This window comes from Emys orbicularis, chromosome 9, assembly GCF_028017835.1.
Source record: "Emys orbicularis isolate rEmyOrb1 chromosome 9, rEmyOrb1.hap1, whole genome shotgun sequence".
NCBI classification, from domain to species: Eukaryota; Metazoa; Chordata; order Testudines; family Emydidae; genus Emys; species Emys orbicularis.
The window spans coordinates 26,484,177-26,504,987 of NC_088691.1; the positions used below are offsets into that span (position 1 = coordinate 26,484,177).

At 50.8% G+C, this 20,811-nt stretch overlaps 2 protein-coding genes across 3 annotated transcripts; one reads left to right on the top strand and one right to left on the bottom strand.

The window, feature by feature from the left end:
- The first annotated feature begins 2,363 nt into the window (after positions 1-2,363).
- Positions 2,364-7,098, top strand: LOC135883772 (START domain-containing protein 10-like). Its single transcript, XM_065411017.1, has 6 exons — positions 2,364-2,672; positions 4,160-4,307; positions 4,780-4,883; positions 5,515-5,632; positions 5,941-5,993; positions 6,822-7,098. Exons 1-6 carry the CDS (start codon positions 2,364-2,366, stop codon positions 7,041-7,043), a joined length of 954 nt encoding a protein of 317 aa, XP_065267089.1. The 3' UTR covers positions 7,044-7,098.
- A 5,017-nt stretch (positions 7,099-12,115) lies between these two features.
- On the bottom strand, positions 12,116-19,635 carry PDZD11 (PDZ domain containing 11). Of its 2 annotated transcripts, none has more exons than XM_065410691.1 (7): positions 19,604-19,635; positions 19,229-19,328; positions 16,221-16,304; positions 14,724-14,780; positions 14,191-14,289; positions 13,475-13,535; positions 12,116-12,241 (listed from the first exon to the last, which is right to left on the bottom strand). In XM_065410691.1, exons 2-7 carry the CDS (start codon positions 19,313-19,315, stop codon positions 12,201-12,203), a joined length of 429 nt encoding a protein of 142 aa, XP_065266763.1. In that variant the 5' UTR covers positions 19,316-19,328; positions 19,604-19,635; the 3' UTR covers positions 12,116-12,200. The 2 variants fall into 2 exon arrangements, with proteins under 2 accessions (XP_065266763.1, XP_065266762.1); XM_065410690.1 differs by lacking the exon at positions 19,604-19,635 and adding an exon at positions 19,535-19,576.
- Between the last annotated feature and the right edge of the window lie 1,176 nt (positions 19,636-20,811).

A 20,811-nucleotide genomic window follows, 5' to 3' on the forward strand; every position in this document is an offset into this window, starting at 1 on the left:
TGATTCCCAAACAGTTGTGTTTCGTTCAATAAATGAATTTTCTTTTCAATACATGGATTTTTTGGCTTTGAAAACATTCTTTATTATTGCATAAAGTAAAAGATACCTTAAAAGATACCTTAGCCCAGGAAAGAAACAGGCACTGCAAATCAGCTTAGCAAACACAGATTCCTACTGACATTGTAACCACTGCACTTCACTCCCGTGCAGGGCACCAGACATTACTGCTGGTTTTCAGCCTCAAATTGCTCCCTCAAGGCATCCCTAATCCTTGCAGCCCGGTGCTGAGCCCCTCTAATAGCCCTGCTCTCTGGCTGTGCAAATTCAGCCTCCAGGTGTTGAACATCGGAGGTCCATGCCTGACTGAATCTTTCACCCTTCCCTTCACAAATAATATGGAGAGTACAGCACGCGGATATAACCGCGGGGATGCTGTTTTCGGCCAAATCCAGCTTCCCATACAGAGATCGCCAGCGGCCCTTTAAACAGCCAAAAGCACAATCCACAGTCATTCGTCACCGGCTCAGCCTATAGTTGAACCATTCCTTGCTGCTGTCAAGGCTCCTTGTGTAGGGTTTCATGAGCCACGGCATTAACGGGTAAGCGGGGTCTCCAAGGATCACAATGGGCATTTCGACTTCCCCTACTGTGATCTTCCGCTCTGGGAAAAAAGTCCCTGCCTGCAGCTTCCTGAACTGGCCAGTGTTCCGAAAGATGCGTGCATCATGCACTGCGTTAATGTCAATGAAACGCCCACGGTGATCCACAAGCGCCTGGAGAACCATAGAGAAATACCCCTTTGTGTCCATTTATTCTTTTGCGGAGGGACTGTCCGGTTTGGCCAATGTACATGGCAGAGGGGCATTGCTGGCACATGATGGCATATATAACATTAGTGGATGTGCAGGTGAATGAGCCCTTGATGGTGTGGCTGATGTGGTTGGGTCCTCTGATGGTGTCGCCAGAGTAGATATGGGGACAGAGTAGGCAACGAGGTTTGCTACAGGGATTGGTTCCTGAGTTGGTGTTTCTGTGGTGTGGTGTTTTTCCCTCCGCAAAAGAATAAATGGACACAAATCGGACATCAGGAATGGTAACATACATAAGCCAGTAAGTGAACACTTCAATCTCCCTGGTTATTCTATTACAGATTTAAAAGTCACTATCATTGAACAAAAAAACTTCAGAAACAGACTTCAAAGAGAAACAGCAGAACTAAAATTCATTTGCAAATTTAACACCATTAATCTGGGCTTGAATAGGGACTGGGAGTGGCTGGCTCATTACAGAAGCAGCTTTTCCTCTCCTGGAATTGACACCTCCTCATCTATTATTGGGAGTGGACTACATCCACCCTGATTGAATTGGCCCTGTCAACACTGGTTCTCCACTTGCGAAGTAACTCCCTGCTCTCCATGTGTCAGTATATAATGCCTGCATCTGTAACTTTCACTCTATGCATCTGAAGAAGTGGGTTTTTACCCACGAAAGCTTATGCCCAAATAAATCTGTTAGTCTTTAAGGTGCCACCAGACTCCTTGTTGTTTTTGTATTAAAAATCTAGTTGGCCGTGTAGCAGGCAAGCTCCCTGCCTGGCTCTCGAGAAGCGGCAACACGTCCCGTGGGCTCCACATGCTGCCTCCCCCCAAGTGCTGGCTCCACGGCTTCCATTGGCCGGGAACCGCAGGGGCAGCACGGGGAGCCTCCTGGCTGCCTCTCCGACTAGGAGCCAGAGGGACATGCTGCTACTTCCCCGGAGCCGTCTGAGGTCAGCGCTTCTGGAACCTGCATCCCAAGCCCCCAGCCGAGCCCCCTCCTGTACTCTGAACACCCCAGCCCAGAGTCCCCTCCTGCACCTCACACTCCTCATCCCCAGCCCTGCCCCGCCCCGAGCCCGCACCTCCAGCTGGAGCCCCAACCCCCTGCCCCAGCCCGGTGAAAACGAGCCAGTGAGTGAGGTGAAGAGTGAGTGGGGGCCGGGGCCTCGGAGAAGGGGGGGGGGCAGGGGGCGGACGGACAGGCCACGGGGCGACACAGGCCTGCTCCTCGCAGGGTTCCCCCCCGCTGTTCCCTCTAGAGCCAATCCCCACCAGACACTCCATCCCAACAGCCAATCCGAGCCCTCCCCAGCTCCTAGCCACGTGGGGCGCGGCCTGTTTCATACTGTATCTAATTCCGAACCCGCCATTGATTTTTAAACTTTCACCCGTCACGAGGCGGCAGGTGTGTTCCGTGCGGGGAGAGTCCAACCAGGAAAAGAAGCCGCCGACATCGCGGCCAATCAGCCGGTAGGGCGGGGCAGGCGGGGCGCACCTGGCCGGAATCGTTGGCTGATTGGCGGCTGGTTCGACGAGGTGAAGCCAATGAGGAGCGGGGACAAGCTGGGCGAACCTGATAGGGGCGGGAGCTACTACGCCAACTGCGTATGGGGTGGTGAGCGGGTGGGGCCTTCGCCGGCACCTGTGTTCACCCGTCCGGCGCCTTCCGCTGCTGACCTCGCCGGCTCCCCAACGCCTATGGAGCCTGTGCAGGTGCCCGACGCCGACGCCTTCCGGGCCTTCCGGGCTCAGTGCGAGGCGGAGCGCGGCTGGCAGAGCAGATACAGCCGGGAGGGCGTCGGGGTGTGGGTGCAGCCGCCCCCGCCCGCCGGCCCCGCCGTGCACACGGTCAAGGTGAGCCGGGGGGCAGGGCACGGAGAGGGCACTTGCGGGCGCCTGGCGGCTGCTTTACGCTGCTGGATCTCCCCTGGGAGCGGGGCTCGCTGTGGGAGTTGTTGGATGGCCTCACGCCCAGATCTGGCACCGCAGGCTCCGCTCACCCTGAGTTTGACTATTTGTAGTCCTGGCTCCCTGTCACAAACTGAGGTCCAATGTAGTCTGGGCCTGGACCCTAAGCGGGGGGGGGGTCGGGGATCGTGTCACGTGGAGACAGAAACTGGGTACCAGAGGAGTTGTTGGGCTCCTGCCCCAGAAGGTGCTTGCCAGTGCCTGTGCCATGATTAGAGTAACTGATTAACTCTAAAATATGTAGTGGAGCCCATCTGTGCTAATTGTCACCATCTTGTATGGGCTTTGGTGTCCCTTTTCCCTGGTATGCAATTCACACAGCCCTTGTCTTTGCCATGTGACACATCTGTGACCCAGAGGCACTTGTCACTCCAGTATCTGGCTGCCAGGAATCTGATGTGAACTTCACAAGAAAGTGGCCAGTGAGATGCATTAATTATTCTTCCTATCCAGTTGTCTGCCCTGGTGATAGCCTTCCCCACAGGAGTCTTCTTTGCCCATGTGGTATAGAACAACATAGTGAGTGGTTGTGGAGTTGCACCAGCCTTGAGACTGCAGTCTGAGTTATGCTTTCTCTGTAAATCATTGACTCATATTGACAAACACCACTGTAAGTGGCTGAAGTCTGGTACAGGGTGATGGGATTGGAACTAGAGGTGCAGCTTCTCTGAACCAGTAACAGGAAAGCTATTCTTTCTGGGATCTCCCAGACCTGCTATTTGCCCCTGAATTCTGGTCAACCACAAGCCGTTGAGGGGGCCTACTGTGCATCTCCATGCTGGAGTCATCTGTGTAAGATTGGACACCTCCACTGTCTGCCTGGTTGCTTCTATCTGGAGATTGGAACGTAGTGTCCAGCTCTGACTTGCTCTGCTCACCTTTTTCCCTTCTCCATTCTTCTGCACCAACATGTGTGGTGGTACCTTAGTTATGGAAGCCTGTGCCATGTGCTTCTTGTTCATGATTCTGGTTGTTGTGTGGACTGGGATTTGTCTAGTTATGGGATAGGGGTTTTAACACTGATCTGTTTGCGTTTGTCTCTGCTGAATGTTTCAAGGGCAATAAGTATTGTTACTTTGGAATGGATTCTCTGTCCTTATCCCCGTTTTTGATCTTAGGTGAGTTGCTTCCCTCGCTGTTCATCATTTCCCCTCACAGTGGGTTGATATTTGCAAGATGTTTTGGGTGGAGGGTTCCAGTGATTTGTAAAGGGGTAGTGTTACCCTGTCTGACACACTTCCCCACAAATGGGAGCCCAGCTGAGAATGAGGAGCTCTTCCCTATACATGGATCAAGTCAGCTACTCCAATCGGTAGTATGGGGGTGGGTCCAGCCAGCCAGTGTCCTGACTGTGGTCCTGCTCCTGCCTGCAGTGCTGCATTGACATCCAAGATGTGCCAGCGGAGACGGTGTATGATGTGCTGCATGACATTGAGTATCGCAGGAAGTGGGACATGAACGTCATTGACACACATGACATTGCCCGGCTTGCCACCAATGCTGATGTGGGCTACTACTCCTGTGAGTGATGGCTTGGGGGCTGCTCTGATTGGCTGAGTGTGGCAGGAGGTGTGATCAACCCCAGAGAATTGAAATCCTGAGTTAAACAAGTGCAGGGTCCATCCAGTTTCCTTGAGTAGGAAGGAGCAAAGACTGAACCCATTCTGTATGCCCTGAATAGATACCATCTGGTCAGCAGTAGGGCAAGCTTCCCACACACCAACATGCCTCAGCCCACTGGACTTTCTAACAGGAGAGGGGAGTTCAGTCCCCCGGGTTCATTTCATCCTTGGCATCTCTGTTGAGGCTGCTAACAGAAGGATCAGCTGGGCTCTTAAGAGATGAGGGGAGGCTTTGGTGGCAGGATACAGAGAGATTGCTAACCTCACCTGAGGGGCAAGTGCAGGCAAGGTAGAAACCCCCTAGTGTGACTGCACTTCCTGCAACTCTTATCACTGGTGAGTTGAAGTGACTTTGCTTCCTTCTTGGCTAGGGAAATGTCCAAAGCCCTTAAAGAACAGAGATGTGGTGACACTGCGATCCTGGCAGGTTGTGGATAAATCTTACATGATCATCAACTTCTCTGTCAAACACCCGGTGAGTCAGGGGGTGGGAAGAGTTTAATTACATAGCCCCATGCTCCCACGGGAATCTCAATAGTGCTTGCTCAGATGCCTCCTTGATGAATGACTCCACCCCACAGCTACAGTCATGAGCTGGGTGGAGTTTGTCCGGGTTACAAGTTAAAGTAATGGAGATCTCCTATCTCCTAGAACTGGAAGGGACCTTGAAAGGTCATCAAGTCCAGCCCCCTGCCTTCACTAGCAGGACCAAGTACTGATTTTGCCCCAGATCCCTAAGTGGCCCCCTCAAGGATTGAACTCACAACCCTGGGTTTAGCAGGCCAATGCTCAAACCACTGAGCTATCCCTCCCACCCGTTAAGGATGCTCTGAGCAGAATGTGACTCTGGCTCTTATTAACCTGAGCTACACTTGTTTATCTACCACTCCTTACTATGCCTTAGAGTGTATGTAGTCCCTGTGTCCCTTTGGATGTGCAGGGACCTTTTATTATTGTGGGATATGTATTGCACAGCTAATGCTTTACAGACCAGGCACCGTGTCTGAGCCTCTAGATTAGTCCCATTGCCCTGTGTGTATAACACCAGGTCTGAGAGAGAGTCCAGGGAAGGTGACAGAGTTTGAGTGTCTGATTTCACCATACAGCAATATCCTCCCCGAAAGGACCTGGTAAGGGCTGTTTCTATCTTGGCGGGATACTTAGTGCAGTCGACTGGACCAAACAGCTGCACCTTGACTTACCTGGCTCAGGTGGACCCCAAAGGTAAGTCTGGCTCTGTATCCCTTGTGGGTGTGCAAGGGGATGAGGCAACTTCAGGTCTAGGTGAACAGAAATTCTACTCCCTTATACAGGGCATAAATTGTATTGCTTTCTTTCCACACATTTCCCTCCTAGGCATTCATCTAGGATCACTTTGCAACGTGCCATGGAAATGATCTTGCAGCTTCGCAATTGTACCTTGGTGAGGGGCTGGAGCATTCCATGCAGTTGCACCCTGGCATAAATGCAGCATTTTTCTGCCATGGCTCACTAATTATTCTCTTTCTCCACCTTTCTTTCTTGTGCATTAGGGAAACTGCCAAAGTGGGTTGTGAATAAAGCTTCCCAGTACCTGGCACCAAGGGTGAGTGAAGGAGCTCCTGAGTAGTGGGTAATAAGGATCAACCATTGTTCATGGTTAGAGGAAAGGGCTGGCAGTTAGTGGAGATCTAACTTGTCCTTAGACTTTCCAGCCCCTCCAACTTCCTGGTACAGGCCTGAGCAGTAGAGAGAATGGGGCATCCTAGGTATCCTTGGATTTGGTACTAAAATGTGCTGGCCCGGTTAGTCCAACTTCTGACAATGACCGACCTCTGATACATCAGAGAGGTGAAAAACCTGTGCACAATGCTTTGTCTTGGGGTCCCCAGCTTGTGACCACCGGATTCTGCATTCTGAGGTTCAGCATCCTCTGAGCTCTTGGAGTAGTGGGGAAGGCACAGGTCAAGATTGCAGGGCATAACTGTGGGGAACCTATTTGGCATGAGGTGTAGTTGAGACACAAGATTGCAGCATGGGTCAGCACCCTGGGTTCTGTCCCCAGCTCTGTCACTGGACTTGACCAAGGTGTCACATTGACTTTTTGGCTCAGCCTCCATTTCTCCATCTGTAAAATGGGGCTAATAATTGTCTGCCTCCTAGAAGAGAAGCAGCTGACGCACAATGAGATCCTTAGATCTATTGAAGATACTGATTGCTTATCCAAACAAATGGAAAATGCTCCTGTATGGAACTGTACAGTATTAGTCTGTCTATCCATGCACTCAGGTCTCCCCCCTTTACCTGACTCAGGTAACTGCACAGCACCCACCCTTTCCCAAGCATTAAGTACATACGAAAATGCAGGGGGTCTGGTAGTGGTCAGATTCTAGGCTGCTTCCATTTTCTTGGTCCCCTTTTTTGCTTTCTTCAGATGCTGAAGAAGATGCATAAGGCCTGCTTGAAATACCCCTCCTGGAAACAGCAGCACAATGTCAGTGTGAAGCCCTGGCTGTATCCTGAGCAGAACGAGCTCCCCACCATGATGCTGTCAGACCTGGCACTCCAGCATGCTGCCTCTCTGGAGAACATTGATGAGAGCAGCCTGTCGGAGGTGAAGGACGAGAGGGGAGACCACAGTGGCTCTGAGAACTGATGCTGCTTGGTTCTCTTCCAGGAGCAACACTGCACTAGACTCTGTTTGGACTCTTCCTGACTGTTTTACATTAAAGGGGGGAAATGTATTTTATGCCCAGGGTTTGTAGTTCTTCCTGTCATGAGCCAAGAGACCATGTTTAGGTCTCAAGCATAGAGGGGTGTCCGTTCCCATCAGGATGGGAACAGAGGACAGTGGCTGTGTGGGGAGCTTGGAGCACCTGGGGCCCATTGTGCGGAGACAGCTATCGCAGTGAGCAGGGTAAATCTTGGGAAATTATCAGTGACCTCTGATAGGATGGTATGAATTTCTTCTCCTTCTGCTCGATGATCCTTTCTGTACTGATAGGTTTCAGAGTAGCAGCCGTGTTAGTCCGTATCTGCAAAAAGAACAGGAGTACTTGTGGCACCTTAGAGACTAACAAATTTATTTGAGCATAAGCTTTCGTGGGCTACAGCCCACTTCTTCAGATGCATAGAATGAAACATATAGTAAGCTAGCTATATACATATATATATACACGTGTATATACACACACACACACACACACACACACACACACACACACACACACCCATGAAAAGGTGGAAGTAGCCATACCAACTCTAAGAGGCTAATTAATTAATAGGTCATCTTAATTAACTAGCCTCTTAGAGTTGGTATGGCTACTTCCACCTTTTCATGGTGTGTGTGTGTGTGTGTATATGTGTAATAGCTAGCTTACTATATGTTCCATTCTATGCATCTGAAGAAGTGGGCTGTAGCCCACGAAAGCTTATGCTCAAATAAATTTGTTAGTCTCTAAGGTGCCACAAGTTCTCCTGTCCTTTCTGTACTGTGACCAAGATCTGTTGCTTCATATGAAGGTAAAGATATCCATAATGCATCTGGCCAACTGTGCTGTTGCTTCCCAGAAGTGCTAATGCTGCCCCAGTCTGAGAGGTTTTGCCTGTGTATTCTGAGAGCCATTAAGAACTGGATAGCATTAGACCAAGTACCCTCCTACAGAAACGGGCAACAGGAGTGAGTTTGGGATGGATGGACATCCCTACCTCCTGGGGCACTTCTGGGGAGAGAGGATAAACATGTTTCCCTGTTCATGTGATGCTCCGTCAGAGCTGAGGAATTCAACTCCAGTGCAGGAGGGAGAAGTGTGCCCCAGAAAGGCCTTGAAGACTGACCCAAGTTTATTGCTGCTGTAACTCTGGATGTCAACCTGTTGCCCCAGGGCTGAACTTGACCCTAGCAAAGCAGGCTTGTATTGAATGGGGTGATGTAATAGGTAGCTGCAGCAGTGAAGCTGGAAAAGGACTGATGCAAATAAGTCTCAGGGGAGCAGATTGGCTTTGTTGTCAAGGTGACAGGAAATGGACTTGAAGTGGTAAGAACTGGGCTGCCAAATGAGTAAAAAAAATTAATCACAATTAATCATGAGATTAAAAAAAATAGTCTTGATTAATTGCAGTTTTAATAGCATTGTTAAACAATAATAGAATACCTTTTTATTTAAATATTTTTGCCAATAGTTTTGGTTTGGTGGGTATTGGAAGAGCACTTTCTTTTCCAGCATAGCACTTTTCAGCCAGCAGCAGCTGTTGTCGGCAGCACTCACTTCTGAGCTGCCAGCAGCAGCAGACAGGTTCCCCCGTTCCCTGGCCTCAGCTCAGTGGTGACCGGCTACATGGGCAAGGGGAGGGGAATACCCCAGCATCAGCCTCCACACCCCCAGTCAGGAGCAGCTTGGCCAGGGGCAGAGAGGTGGGATCCACAGTGGAGGAGGGTGGCAGATGGGGCACCCTGCCCCAGAGGCATGCAGCAGCACCCCCTGAGCATGGTGCCTTGGGCAGTGGCCCCCTTTGCCCAGCTGGTGCCTCCTTACCTGGCTACCACTGAGTCCTATCTGCAGAGATGTGTGATTAACGCTCATTAAAAAAGTGTTAATTTTTGAGTTAATTGCATGCATTAACTGAGATTAATTGACAGTTCTAGTAAGAACATAAGAATGGCCATACTGGTCAGACCAGAATCCATCTAGCCCAGTATCCTGTCTTTTGATAGTGGCAGGTTCCAGATGCTTCAGAGGGAGTGAACAGAACAAGGCAGTTTATTGAGTGATCCATCCCCTGTTGTCTAGTCCCACCTTCTAGCAGTCAGAGGTTTAGGGACAGCTAGAGTATGGTAAGGTTGGCTGAGTCCTGGAGCTGAGAGGTGTAAAATGGATGGAGCTAGTGCTGCACTTGAGGGTCCTGCTCTTAACAAATAGGATGAGCAGCTTGAATGTTCAGTGAGAATTTTTAGGGTTTGTCTCTGTGGGTTTGTGTTTGTAGTCATCTGTGTGCAGGTAAGTTAGGGACAGCCCATGGGCCTCTGGCCATAGGCCCCTCAGTGATACTGATTGGAGTCTCCTGTTAAGACCCTATGCAAATACACTTGTCTGTGCTGAGAGCACTGCTCAACCCTGCCAGGCCTATTTGCTCACTGCACTCTCCATTCAGCAATACATGGTAGGTGTTGGCTCTGAGAGGCTGGGTGTGGAACTGCTCATTGAACTTCCCCCTGGATGTTTGCTGTCTCAAGCAGGTGACACTGATGAAGCTAGAGAGAAACTAATCTTAACAGTTGTTGGATTTGTGGGGTGTGAGATTGGCTTGTAATGATAACACTGTGTTCCTTCTCCAGGCCAGTGGAACTGTGTCCATGGGTGTGCTATAAAGGCAGCTCAGTATGAGGAAAGGGCCTGGGCCCTGTGCAATACTTTCACCCATCTCTGCTGTGGAAATGCCTTGGGTTCCTTGTACCCTGGGCATTATTCCTATTGGCAGCAGCTGGCCTGTAGCAGTGAGGCTGCCAGCTCATGTTAGGTTTTGATAGAAGATTGTTACTGAGAACAAGTCATTGTGTTAGTTCTGTCCTCAGTTTTCACCTCCTTATTCCCTGGGTTGAGTCCAAAGCACTGGGGGTGGGGAGAAGACTGGCTAACCCGGGCCTGTAGGTGCAAAAGCTGGGCCTAGAGCTGCTTTTTTTCCTGCAGTTTGACCCTTTTGAAGAGACAGTCCCAGTGTTGCTAACAGGAGTGTTTACTAGAACTTCCAGCAGAAGTGAGACAACACCAGCTGCCACAGGGGGGCTAAGTGGCACATCCAACTCCTTGTCAGAGAAAGTCAAACTGACTCAGTGTTTAGCTTGGCTTGCACTGGGGTTCCCACCTCTGGAACTGAACCAGTAATCACAATGGTGGGCAAATGTTAGAAAGTGTCCCTATATGTGCCAAGGGTCCCTTCCAGTGCCTGCAGTTGCAGAAGTTAAGGACAGAGTCTTGCGCATAACTTTAGCCTCCAATGCGGATGTCAATTGAGCTGTGCTCACTGTACTTCCTCCATGTGTGGGATGGGTGGGTACAATTCATCAGACCACATTCATTTCCTGGGAGGGAATTAAAACATAGTACAGGAGCCAGACTTCAAAAGTAACTTTATTTTTATTAAGACTTTTAGGTGCCTACAAAGCACTAGAACAAATCCCAGCCCAGGAAGGCAGACCTAGCCCCAGATCCTGTTTGGCAAGAGCAAAGAAGCTTTGAGGATAATGACACCACCCCACTGCTGTGCTTCCTACCAAGAAGTCAGCTGCTAAGAGGAACTGCAATAAGCTTCCCCACATAGGGCATGGTGGGTTCTCTTTTGCTTCATAAACAGCCAACATCCAGTTAATGCAGTAGCAGGTTGTGTGACTTGCTTACATGGATGGAACATGAGGGATGGATGAGTGCAGGTACCTCCCCCTTTACAGCTGGCTGGGAATCTTAATGGGAGAGAATAGTAAAGGGACAAATGGTGTGATAGTGCAGAATGATGGATGTGTCCTCAGTAGATAATGTCCACCACATCATCAGCAGGAAATGCTTAACAATGAAAGCAGCAGTGCCACCTAAGGAGCCTAGCAGAACAGGTGTGTGTGTGTTTGGTGCTAGACTACAGCAAGCATGATTTGGAAACCAGTCCCAAGAATTACTCCACCGTTGGGGGTGTTAAATCATGATGGGATATAAATATATTCCCTAATCTTAAAATCCAGGAAGATAGCTGGACAGACACACAATACTAAAGTTCACTGAAGTTACCTCCTCTCTCTTCCGTGGATCCCAACCAACCCATTGCCCTAGAAAGGAGCAGCTGGGGGTGGGGGAGGATTTCTAGCCCTGTCCATAAAAGGGGCTGAACAGTTTGTTCACCTTCTAGAATTTGCGAAGATGGCAGTGTCAGGCTACAGCAAGTGGCCACTGGACAAGAACAAGGCAGAGTCAATCTCCTATGCAGTAACTGCTGTGCTGCCCCCCTCCCCCCGTTCTCTTACCACAGAGCACTTATTCCTCTTACCTCCCCAGAGCCCAAGTGCTTCTGTGCAGTGAACAAGGTACAGGGCCTACTTTTAAAGGAAACTCCAGTGGATGGTGAATTGTGCAGAGGCACCTACCTAGGCAATGGCAGACAGCAGCTTGGCTGTGCCTAATGCCAGGTTCTGCCAGCTACTTTCTCCCTCCAACACAGCAAGTAGTAGCTGCTTCATTAGTGTTGTACAATTTTGCAGTGCATGATGGATAGGGCAAAAGACATTTGAGACCATGTTGGAAAGAAAAAGCCTGCTCTGTGCTTGGCTTAGAATCAGCACCACAGCCTCATCATCTTGTGCTCTAATTCAGACATGGTGCATGTATACAGACCCACCCTCTTTGGCCTCACACCTCATAAGGATCTCCTTTAAAAGAAGCAATCACCTACTGGAAAAGACACTCACTCCATGGATACAGGTCTGGCTACAGAAGCCGTCCTCCATACCCCACTTCTCCATCAACCTCTGCAGTGCAGTGCCTAAGCCAGAAACTGTAGATTAGAGCCCAGCTCCCTGTCCTGCCACATCCTTGACTCCATGGTGTAAACAGCAGGAATAGGTTGGGTCCATCAGTACAGAGAGCAGAGCTGGGATCTTGTGGGAGCTGAGACCCACAGAGCCAGCAGGATAGTCACACCTCTGCCCGAAGCTGAAACTTGAAGGAAAATCTAGGTTAGTGTCAAATCTCCCCAATGCTGCGGAGAGCAGTCTTCCTGCTGTGACCCAATGAATTGCAGGGCAGAGCAGCCATTACTAGGGAGGACCTCATCAGGGACAGTGAACAGTTCTCTCCTTCTGCCTCTGGTAATCTGGAATGGAAAAGCAGGCATTAGTGTGGCCGATACAGCAGGGGACACAGAGAATGGGCTCAGGTGCTGCTATTTGAATGCAGGCATTGCTCTATATGGAACAATGTCCTGTCAGTAGTAGTGAGGAAATTGCTACTACTGTAAGGGTGACAAGTCTAAGGTCCAGGATCAGCCTGAATACAAGACTCACAGGACTGCTCTCTAGCAACTGATTTTAATGGCATGTTTGTTGGCAGCTTAGCCACTTCATTCCTAAATTCCTTCAGCACTCTTGAAAGTAGAGCAAAATCTAGGGATTTGGTGCCCTTTGATTTGTCAGCTTGTTCTAGTGCTTCCTTTGACACTCCAGTCCAGACACCTGATTTTAACTAAGGTGAGGCACTATCTCTCACCACCTTCCGTCATGAAGACTGATGTAAAGAAATCACTTAGCTTCACTGCAGTATCCTCATCCTCTTTAGCTGCCCCTTTTGATTTCCTGATAGACTTGTGGGGTTTAACACTCAGGCATCCTACATCTCAGAGTTAAAGGATATCTTTCTGGTTGTGGCCCTGGCTATTTGCTCTGTTTAACTTCCATCCAATTCGACTGCCATAGTTTGCTTCTCTCTGATGGCCTCAGTAGGGTTGGATTTCCATTTTCTGAAGGATACTTGTTTGGCTCCAATAACCTCGAACATGTCATTTGACCACCTGTGTTTTTCTTGCATCTTTGTACCTTGGTTGCTTAGCATGCGGAGTCCTAAGGCTTTAAAATTTGCTCATGTTGATTAGTCTCCTTTTTTAAAAAAGCTCCATTCTAAAGAGCCACCACTATGTGGTATCTTTCCTCCCCTGAGAAAGTTTAACAGTTGCATCCGCTGTTAGTTATTCAATTCCTGAGTTAAGACTAATTGCTGCTTGTGTGCTCTAGAACTAGCTGTTCCAAGAACCTGTTTAAGCTGGTCAGTTGTTTGTTTAAACCTTGTCTTGCTAGGACGTGACCAGTTTATATGCAGGTACTTTGTCACTCATTTACTGTTGTATTTGACTAGTGTAAAATCTTGAGAGATCAAAGCAGCAATTGTTTCTGATCAGCAGCCTGCTACTCTAATCCTATGTTTGACTCTAGATTTTTAGTATTTGTTTAGCTGGAGTCAGCACAGTCTCTTGCTAGGATGCAAGGCATCAGGCTTCACAATCAGGATGTCAGAAGCAGCTGAGTCATGGGAGAGGGAACTAACATGCACTTACTGTAGGGGAAGTAACGCACTCGCATGATGATCTCACGGGCAGTCTTGAGGATCTCGACAGCCTGGAAGCAGCAGCAAGGGAGTCACTAAGTTAACAGACTGGGCTGGCAGAAATTAGTTCTAAGGAACCTGCCCCAATGCCACCCCTCAAACCCAGCTGGAGGTTCCAACCCCCAGTACACAACTTGCACTGATTACTGCTGCTGCTCTAAGTGCAATGCTTTAGCATCCAATCAACTTCTGTGGGTCAGGCCTGAACCATAACCGATTAAGGAAGGGATGGTGGGCTTCTCCCCTACCCATCCTATAGCAGGCTTGTGATGACCAATTCTGTGCTTTTTCCCTTTTAGGGTTGCTCACTTCTTTAAATCAAGAGTGAGCTCTTACCGAAGAATCTCACAGTAGACAAGGATCATTCTCCTATTTTATAGGTGGGGAGACAGGAGCTGCCCACGGGCACACTGAGTCAGGAATAGAACTAGGAATAGAGGTCTAGGAGCATGCCTCCTAGACTTGCTCTAGCTAATGGACAAAGCTGTAAAGTAAATGCCACACTGCAGTTAGTGCAGGCTGGGGTGATGCTGTGAGGGGGTAGGATCAGCTCTCCTCACTGCACATGCCTCCTGCCTCACTTCCCTTAAACCCCTTTCTCTCTATGTATCTCCAATCGATACAAGCAGTATATGACCCCCTAGCAGCAGCAGGGGGAGCTCTTACCTTGCTGTGCTCAATGTCCTGGAAATCTACATCATTAACTGCCAGGACTTGGTCTCCCTCCTGTAGCCCTGCTCTGTGTGCATCTGAGTCAGGGATCACCTGGAAATAGAAGAGAAGAGATGGTTTGACTGACTTGACCAACATATCAGACTATGCAGAGCCACTAGTCCACAGTTCCCTCCCCAAACAGGTCAAGTCAGACCCCCAGAGCTCTGTAGTACCACTCAGCCTCTATATTTCCCCTTTGTGGTGTCCACCTTTGCTCCACTCAAAACAGTAGGGCATGGGGTTTGGGTCAGAACTGAGGTTCATTAGAGCTACAGGGATAAGGGGTTGGAATCAGATGTGCTATGGTCCAAGTTGTCCCCAATTGCTGATCCTTTGGCAGTTGGTAGTTCACAGCAATGGGTGCTAGAGCTCCAGGCAGTGTCTAAATCAGCCCCAAATAAGTAAACTCTGCTGGTTTAGCTTGTCCAAAAAGCACTAGACAGCTAGACAAAGTGGCAGAGAGAATGGCAAAGGGACTGATCTACCTTGGAGATGAAGATCCCCAGCTGGGAGGCCTTTCCTCCTCGAATGTTGAAGCCCAGCTGTGAGAAGAAAATAGGATTAGTAGTTGAGTGGAATGTGAACAACTGCCAGCTACTGGGACTTCTGCTCCAGTGGCAGCAGGGGAAGGCATTCAGAACTTGCAGCTGTTACCCATGGGTTCAGACAACACCCTGAAGCATTCAGGGTCTCTACTGGCACCTCTATGGCAACCCTTGCATCCCCCTGTGAAGCATCATCCCCATTTTACAGCTGGGGAGTAGAGGTCAGTGGCCCAGTTGGGAATTTAACCCCAAGCTTTTCTCAGTCCCAACCCTGTGCTTCAACCACAAGACATCCACTGCCTGGGGGGATAAGTGTCAGCCATCGCCCAAGAACAGGCCAGCAGAACTCTCATCCCCTGGCCCCCAATTTCTAGGGGCAATTTCAGTTTATTATCTAGGAAACATTTTAACAAGTGATAAAAGTAGGAGAGGGAGTCACCCTGGTAACAGGAGCCCCATTCCCAGGGGCGGCAGGTTTGTATAATTTTTGGTGATGCCCAAAATGGGTCCAAGTCTCCCCCTGCCCCTGCAACTGCCTAAGGTTCTGGGAGGGAGTTTGGATGCAGGCTCTGGGCTGGGGCAGGGGGTTGGGAGAGGGTGAGGGGTGCGATATGGCTCCTGGGCAGGGGTCTCCTCATGCTGCTGCCTCCAGGCACCACCCCCACAGGTCCCATTGGCCACAGTTCCAATGGCAGAGTTGGGGCGGGGGCAGCGCGCAGAGACACACCCGCACTCCCACGGGCCGCAGTGATGTGCCAGCCGCTTCCAGGAGTGGTGTGCTGCATGGAGTGAGGGCAGGAAGGAAGCCGCTTTAGCCTCGCTGTGCTGCTGGTGGTGGCGGCGGCCCCTGAGGCCCTTTTAAAATCGCTCAGGGGCTGGGAGATGCTCTGGGGGAGGCATGCAGGGATGGCGGGAGAGACCAGCCCCTGAACGTTGGTGGAGCCGAGCCCCTGTGCTCTGAATATTTCTGAAGCACAGGCACCACAGGTCCATACAACTCGCCGTCACTGCCTCCAAAATGTCTCCCTTAGCATGTGCAGAAGGATATCCTTCTCAGAGTGTGGTGTGGGGTTACCTCCTCCCACCAACATCTCTCTACATGGACTGGTCTCCAAGCAGGACTTTTCACCTCTCAGTGGAATGAGATTGTTGTACGACAAGGGGCTGGAGAGGTGAGCCTGAACTGATCCTTCACTGCCAACAGCTTCTCTAGGAAGCGGTAGATGAAGACAGTATTTGTGTATGACCCATATCTCCCATCCCCTGAGGCCATGGGGCATATTGTGCCTTAGAGCCCTGGAGTGAAGCAAACCTGCCACAGTAGAACAAGAACATACTAAAGCAGCAGACTGCACACATTGATGCCAGGCCTCAACCAGCAGTCAACCCTACCTGGGCCTGTAGAAAAGGCTAGTGCCATGCCCTCAGAGTTCTCACCTGAGCCCCAGGAGGCTTCTTCAGCACAATAGTGCGAGGCAGGTACTGGGTCAACTCATTATTGTAGTCAGGGTGGCCAATTCTCTGCAAAATGCAACAACTGCTGTAAGAGACCTGAAAGCAGGGAACATAATCCCCTAAAGGAGTTTTCTACACCCCAGACAGGAATTCCATGCTATCACTGCTCAAGATGCACTTTTGATACCTATGGTATGCTGCCAAGTAAAAGTGGTGAGGCTGGTGGCCAGCAGGGATTCCTCAAGTCATTGATATCAAGTGCTTATGTACAGCTATAGGAGATCCATCAAAGCCAGCTGACACTCAGCAAGGCTACATTACAGTGTGATCTCATCCCTATTACCGTCACCCTTCCCTTCCTCCCCAAAACATACACCGCCACTTGCTTGTTACCCCCACTTGCGTTATTATGCACACTTTTCCAGGAAAGGTCTGTTGTGTCCTATGTTTTTGTACAGCACCCAACACAATGGAGACCTGACCCTGATAGAGCTTGTGTGCGCTACCACACTACAACTAGTGTGACAGCCTTATTCCATCCAGGACAAGCAAGGATCTCTGCTGTCGGATACAGGCTGTGAGGGGAGGGCAGTGCTAGCCAGAACTCAGCATCACATGTTAAACCACTATAATTCAATATTAAAGGATGTGTTGAATCAGGGGGTTAGACCAGGGGTGGGCAAACTGTGGGCCATTTTAAGCCGACCCCCTCTGGCTGGGACGCTGGGTCGGGACCAGACCATGTGGCTTGGCCCTACTCCGGTCAGGGCGCAGGGTTGGGGCCGCACCACGTGACTCAGCCCCACTCCAGCGCTCCAGACGGGGCGCAGGGTTGGGGCTGCACCACGTGGTTCCCGGAAGCCGTGGCTTGGTCCTGCTCTGGCTCCTACATGCAGGAGCAGTGCCTGCAGATGGGACAGTGTGCAGAGCTGCCTGGCCACGCCTCTGCGCAGGAGCCGGAGAAGGGACATGCCACTGCTTCCAGGAGCCGCTTGAGGTAAGCGCCACTTGGAGCCTGCACCCCTGATCCCCTCCTGCTCTCCAAACCCCTCGATCCCAGCCCGGAGCACCCTTCTGCACCCTAAACTCCTCATCCCCACCCCAGAGCCCACACCCCCAATCAGAGCCCTCACTTCCCCCCCCACACCCCAATTTTGTGAGCATGGCCCACCATACAATTTCTATTCCCCAATGTGGCCCTCAGGCCAAAAAGTTTGCCCACCCCTGGGTTAGACCCTGATCCTTCAGGGCTTTGACTGGGCCCTAAGCAGACCACATATCTTCTCAGCCAGTTCCTTATAAAAGGCATCATCCCTACCCCAAAAATTAGGCTTTCTGGTCCACCCAAGAAACCCAAAGACCCCGCTGTCTAGCTCAGAGGGCCAGGGCCAAATAAAGTTGTAACCTCAGCATCTCCTTTAATGGGGACAACAAAACTTCACGGGATATGGCACAATTGCTGTAGATCAATGCAGTCTAGATGGGGGACCTGGGAGGACAGTAGGTCACGTGGTTTCTTCTTCCTCTAGAACAGGGGTCCCCAACGCGGTGCCCGAGGGTGCTGGAGCATCTAAGTGCACCCGCGTACTGGCCAGCGGACAAGCATCTGCCGAAATGCTGCCGACAAGCAGCGTCATCCAGAGGCGTCGCCGCCGCCGATTTTCGGTGGCAACACCTCTGGATGACGCTGCTTGTCGGCGGCATTTCGGCGGATGCTCCTCCGCCGCCACAGTCCTCCGTGGCCCGTCGTCTGGCCAGACGAAAAAGGTTGGGGACCACTGCTCTAGAACACCTTGGCACAGCATCACTTCCTGCACTCAGAAATGTTTGGTTCTTAATTGGCCCAGCAGTCAGGAAATGCTTTGGTCAAGTTTGAAAGAAATGGCTATGGGTGGAACAGGTTCCTTGCATTAGTCAAGGAGACTGGGTGTGGTGGCCCCAAGCAAGGCAGAGGACTGCCATTTTTACTCAAGGGATGCTCCTGTGATAGCCAGAGCTGGTCAGAAATCTGAGCAAATCAATGCCAAAAAGCCCCAGCAGCTGCTGCAAATAGGAACTCCATGGTAATAAAGGGGGACTGCAACCACTGTATTAAAACAGAAGGGAAGAGGACACTAGGAACACACAGAGGGGCAAGTTTCAAAAGATTATTTGGAGAGTTAAAATGTATCCTTTTAAAACAGATTTCTTCTGTCACTAATTAAGCCTGAGATAACTAGCAAAAATAAACTTTATGATCTTGTTTACTTTTTTTGCTTCTTGTTATTTGGATGGAAAGATCAGATTAAGCAGTTTGAGGTTTTAGTGAATTTCACCTTCGAGTTCTGTACTAGGCTCAATACTGTGAACACTGCAAAACAAGATTTAAAACAAAACATGGCTTTCACTAAGTATTTTATTTCATGGAAGTTTCTAGCAACATTAAGTTGTGGCTTGTAAGTTCTAGTTCAGCTTTCTGATTTATAGCAGGCTTAGCTCTTATTTAGGCCCCTGTCCTGCAATGAGTATGGGTGGATCTCTGTACTAATATGAACCCCCATTGTTTTTAATTGAGTTCCATGCAGAAGTCCATCTGCTGTTGTAGGATGAGGACCTTGAATTACGTGCTCCTGGGGCAGAGCACTGGTAGTCTTAGCCATCTGTAAGGCAGAGCAAGCTGTTGGTGTAAAATGAATTAATATTTAACAAAAATAGTTGATGCTTATGTTAAAAAAGGTTACAGACAATTATAATAGCTATTTTCCATCCAATTTGCCTCTCAATCTACCCAACCTGACAAAGGGTTAGTAAATGCTTAGCTCATTTTAAGAGAATCACTGGCACCACCTACAGCTGTAAAGGTTTATAAGAGATTTCTGAAGACTCCCCCAGGTTAAGCCAAGGCAGCTCACCCGGAACCGAGCTCTCAGAAGAACCATCATTCCAGCTGTAACGAGTTTCCCCAGGGCCCAGCACCCCAGTTTTCAGAGCGCCGGAAGCCACGCACTGACCTCGTGGGGAGGGATCCAGGCCGGCGGGTTCTCATAGGCCGGCAGGAAGACGACAGGGTAATCGTCATAGGGGATCCTGCTGTCCATCGCGGGAGCGGCTCTGCAGGGAGAAAGTGCGGCGTTCCGTGAGCGCCTGGACCACTGAACCCCGAGGCCACCCCCACGGCGCTTCCAGCTGCGGCGGGGCGAGAGCAGGCTACTGGCTGCCCCGCAGTCTCAGCTGATGTGGCCCGTCCCGCCGCACCGATGGCGGAGAAGCCCCCTCCTACAGCGCCCAGGCCCGTAGCTCCGCCAGAGGGAGCCCACCCCGATAACCCCTCACTGTCCGGCTTCCTCGCACCGCGCCCACAGCACGATCATGTGACCGAAACCGACCTAGATCATGTGACAAAGCGCGAGTCGATGACGCCATCTCTAGGTGCTGCCCCTGGTTACATGCAGAGCATGTCTCGTCCCGTACGTGGTGACGTATCACGTCGTGGCCCTGCCATTGGCAGGCGGGGCGGGTTTGAATGTTGGCGGTTAAAGCTCCGGGACAAGGAGAAGAATAAGTAAGTGGTGGCCGAAGGTTCAGGCAGGTCGGTGGCGGTTCTTTCCCGCGACCCTGGGCTGCTGGCGCCTGTTCGTTGTCACGGGGCCTCCGCGAGGGCAGGTATCTCTTCCCCGGGCGGCCCGGCCCGGCTTGTTCCCCGGTGGCCCGGCTTGTTCCCCGGTTGTTGGCTCGGGGGCCTAGGCTGCCCCCATGGCGTCCTAGTGACCCTCTGAGCGCGGGGCGGGCGGAGCTGGGCAGAGCCTTCCGGTCCAGAGCTCGGCTGTGTCCCCCGCCGGCTTCCCCACGGGGCCCCGCCTCAGCCCCTCGGGGTTAGAGAAACGGGGGTACAGCTAGGAGCAGCGTCCGCCCCCCCTCTCCCCGGCTTGGCTGAGCCCCGCCCCCCATGGCAGGAGCGGGTCCGTCTCTCTGCTGCGAGGCCCCTGCCAGCACCACGGCCCGCTCGCCATCTCCTCCCGCCCTTGTTCCCCGCGACACAGCTGGAGGCAGTGGAGCCCTGTGCCCGCCTCCCTGCCTGGCGCTGGTGCTGCCTGAGTCAGCCCAAGCCTGGGCTCTGCTGGCTTCTCTTTATGAATGTTATTACGCTTTCTTCATGGTCGGTTTGTCACGATTCCTCCCGTGGGAAGCTCTGGGGCAAGCAGAGCCATGTCTGCTGATGGTATGGCATGGCATGATGATGCTCTCTTCCAGAAGGGGCTTGGTTACTATGGTGACTGGACACAGAAACTGAGGCTCAAGGAAGTGAAGGTTGTACAGCACGTCATCATTTTGGGAATAGGGAGGCGAAAAGCTGGTCACCTCTCTCCAGACCCTCAGGTGACAAAAATGCTTCTTTCCTCCTGTTAAAACTGATATTTTTTATCATCTGTACTATTTTTTCTGAGAAACAATCTCCTTTCCAACTAAATAGCAATCTGCTGCAGACACCTTGTAGCAGGATATTGATGAGAGATTACAGCAAAACCTACAGCAATCCTTGACCAGAAGTGTAGCCACCACCTGCTGCTGAGGAGAGAGAATGGGGTCTTTACTA

What these genes read in the sequence shown, in the direction of transcription:
- LOC135883772 (XM_065411017.1), top strand. Translation starts at nt 2,364, where the DNA reads ATGAGGAGCGGGGACAAGCTGGGCGAACCTGATAGGGGCGGGAGCTAC. An exon ending in CCGCCGTGCACACGGTCAAG is followed by an intron (nt 2,673 to 4,159) that starts GTGAGCCGGGGG and finishes TCCTGCCTGCAG; the next exon opens with TGCTGCATTGACATCCAAGA. An exon ending in CCCAGTACCTGGCACCAAGG is followed by an intron (nt 5,994 to 6,821) that starts GTGAGTGAAGGA and finishes TGCTTTCTTCAG; the next exon opens with ATGCTGAAGAAGATGCATAA.
- PDZD11 (XM_065410691.1), bottom strand. Translation starts at nt 19,315, where the DNA reads ATGGACAGCAGGATCCCCTATGACGATTACCCTGTCGTCTTCCTGCCG. An exon ending in AGAAGCCTCCTGGGGCTCAG is followed by an intron (nt 14,781 to 16,220) that starts GTGAGAACTCTG and finishes TTCTTCTCACAG; the next exon opens with CTGGGCTTCAACATTCGAGG. An exon ending in AGTGCGTTACTTCCCCTACA is followed by an intron (nt 12,242 to 13,474) that starts GTAAGTGCATGT and finishes TTTCCATTCCAG; the next exon opens with ATTACCAGAGGCAGAAGGAG.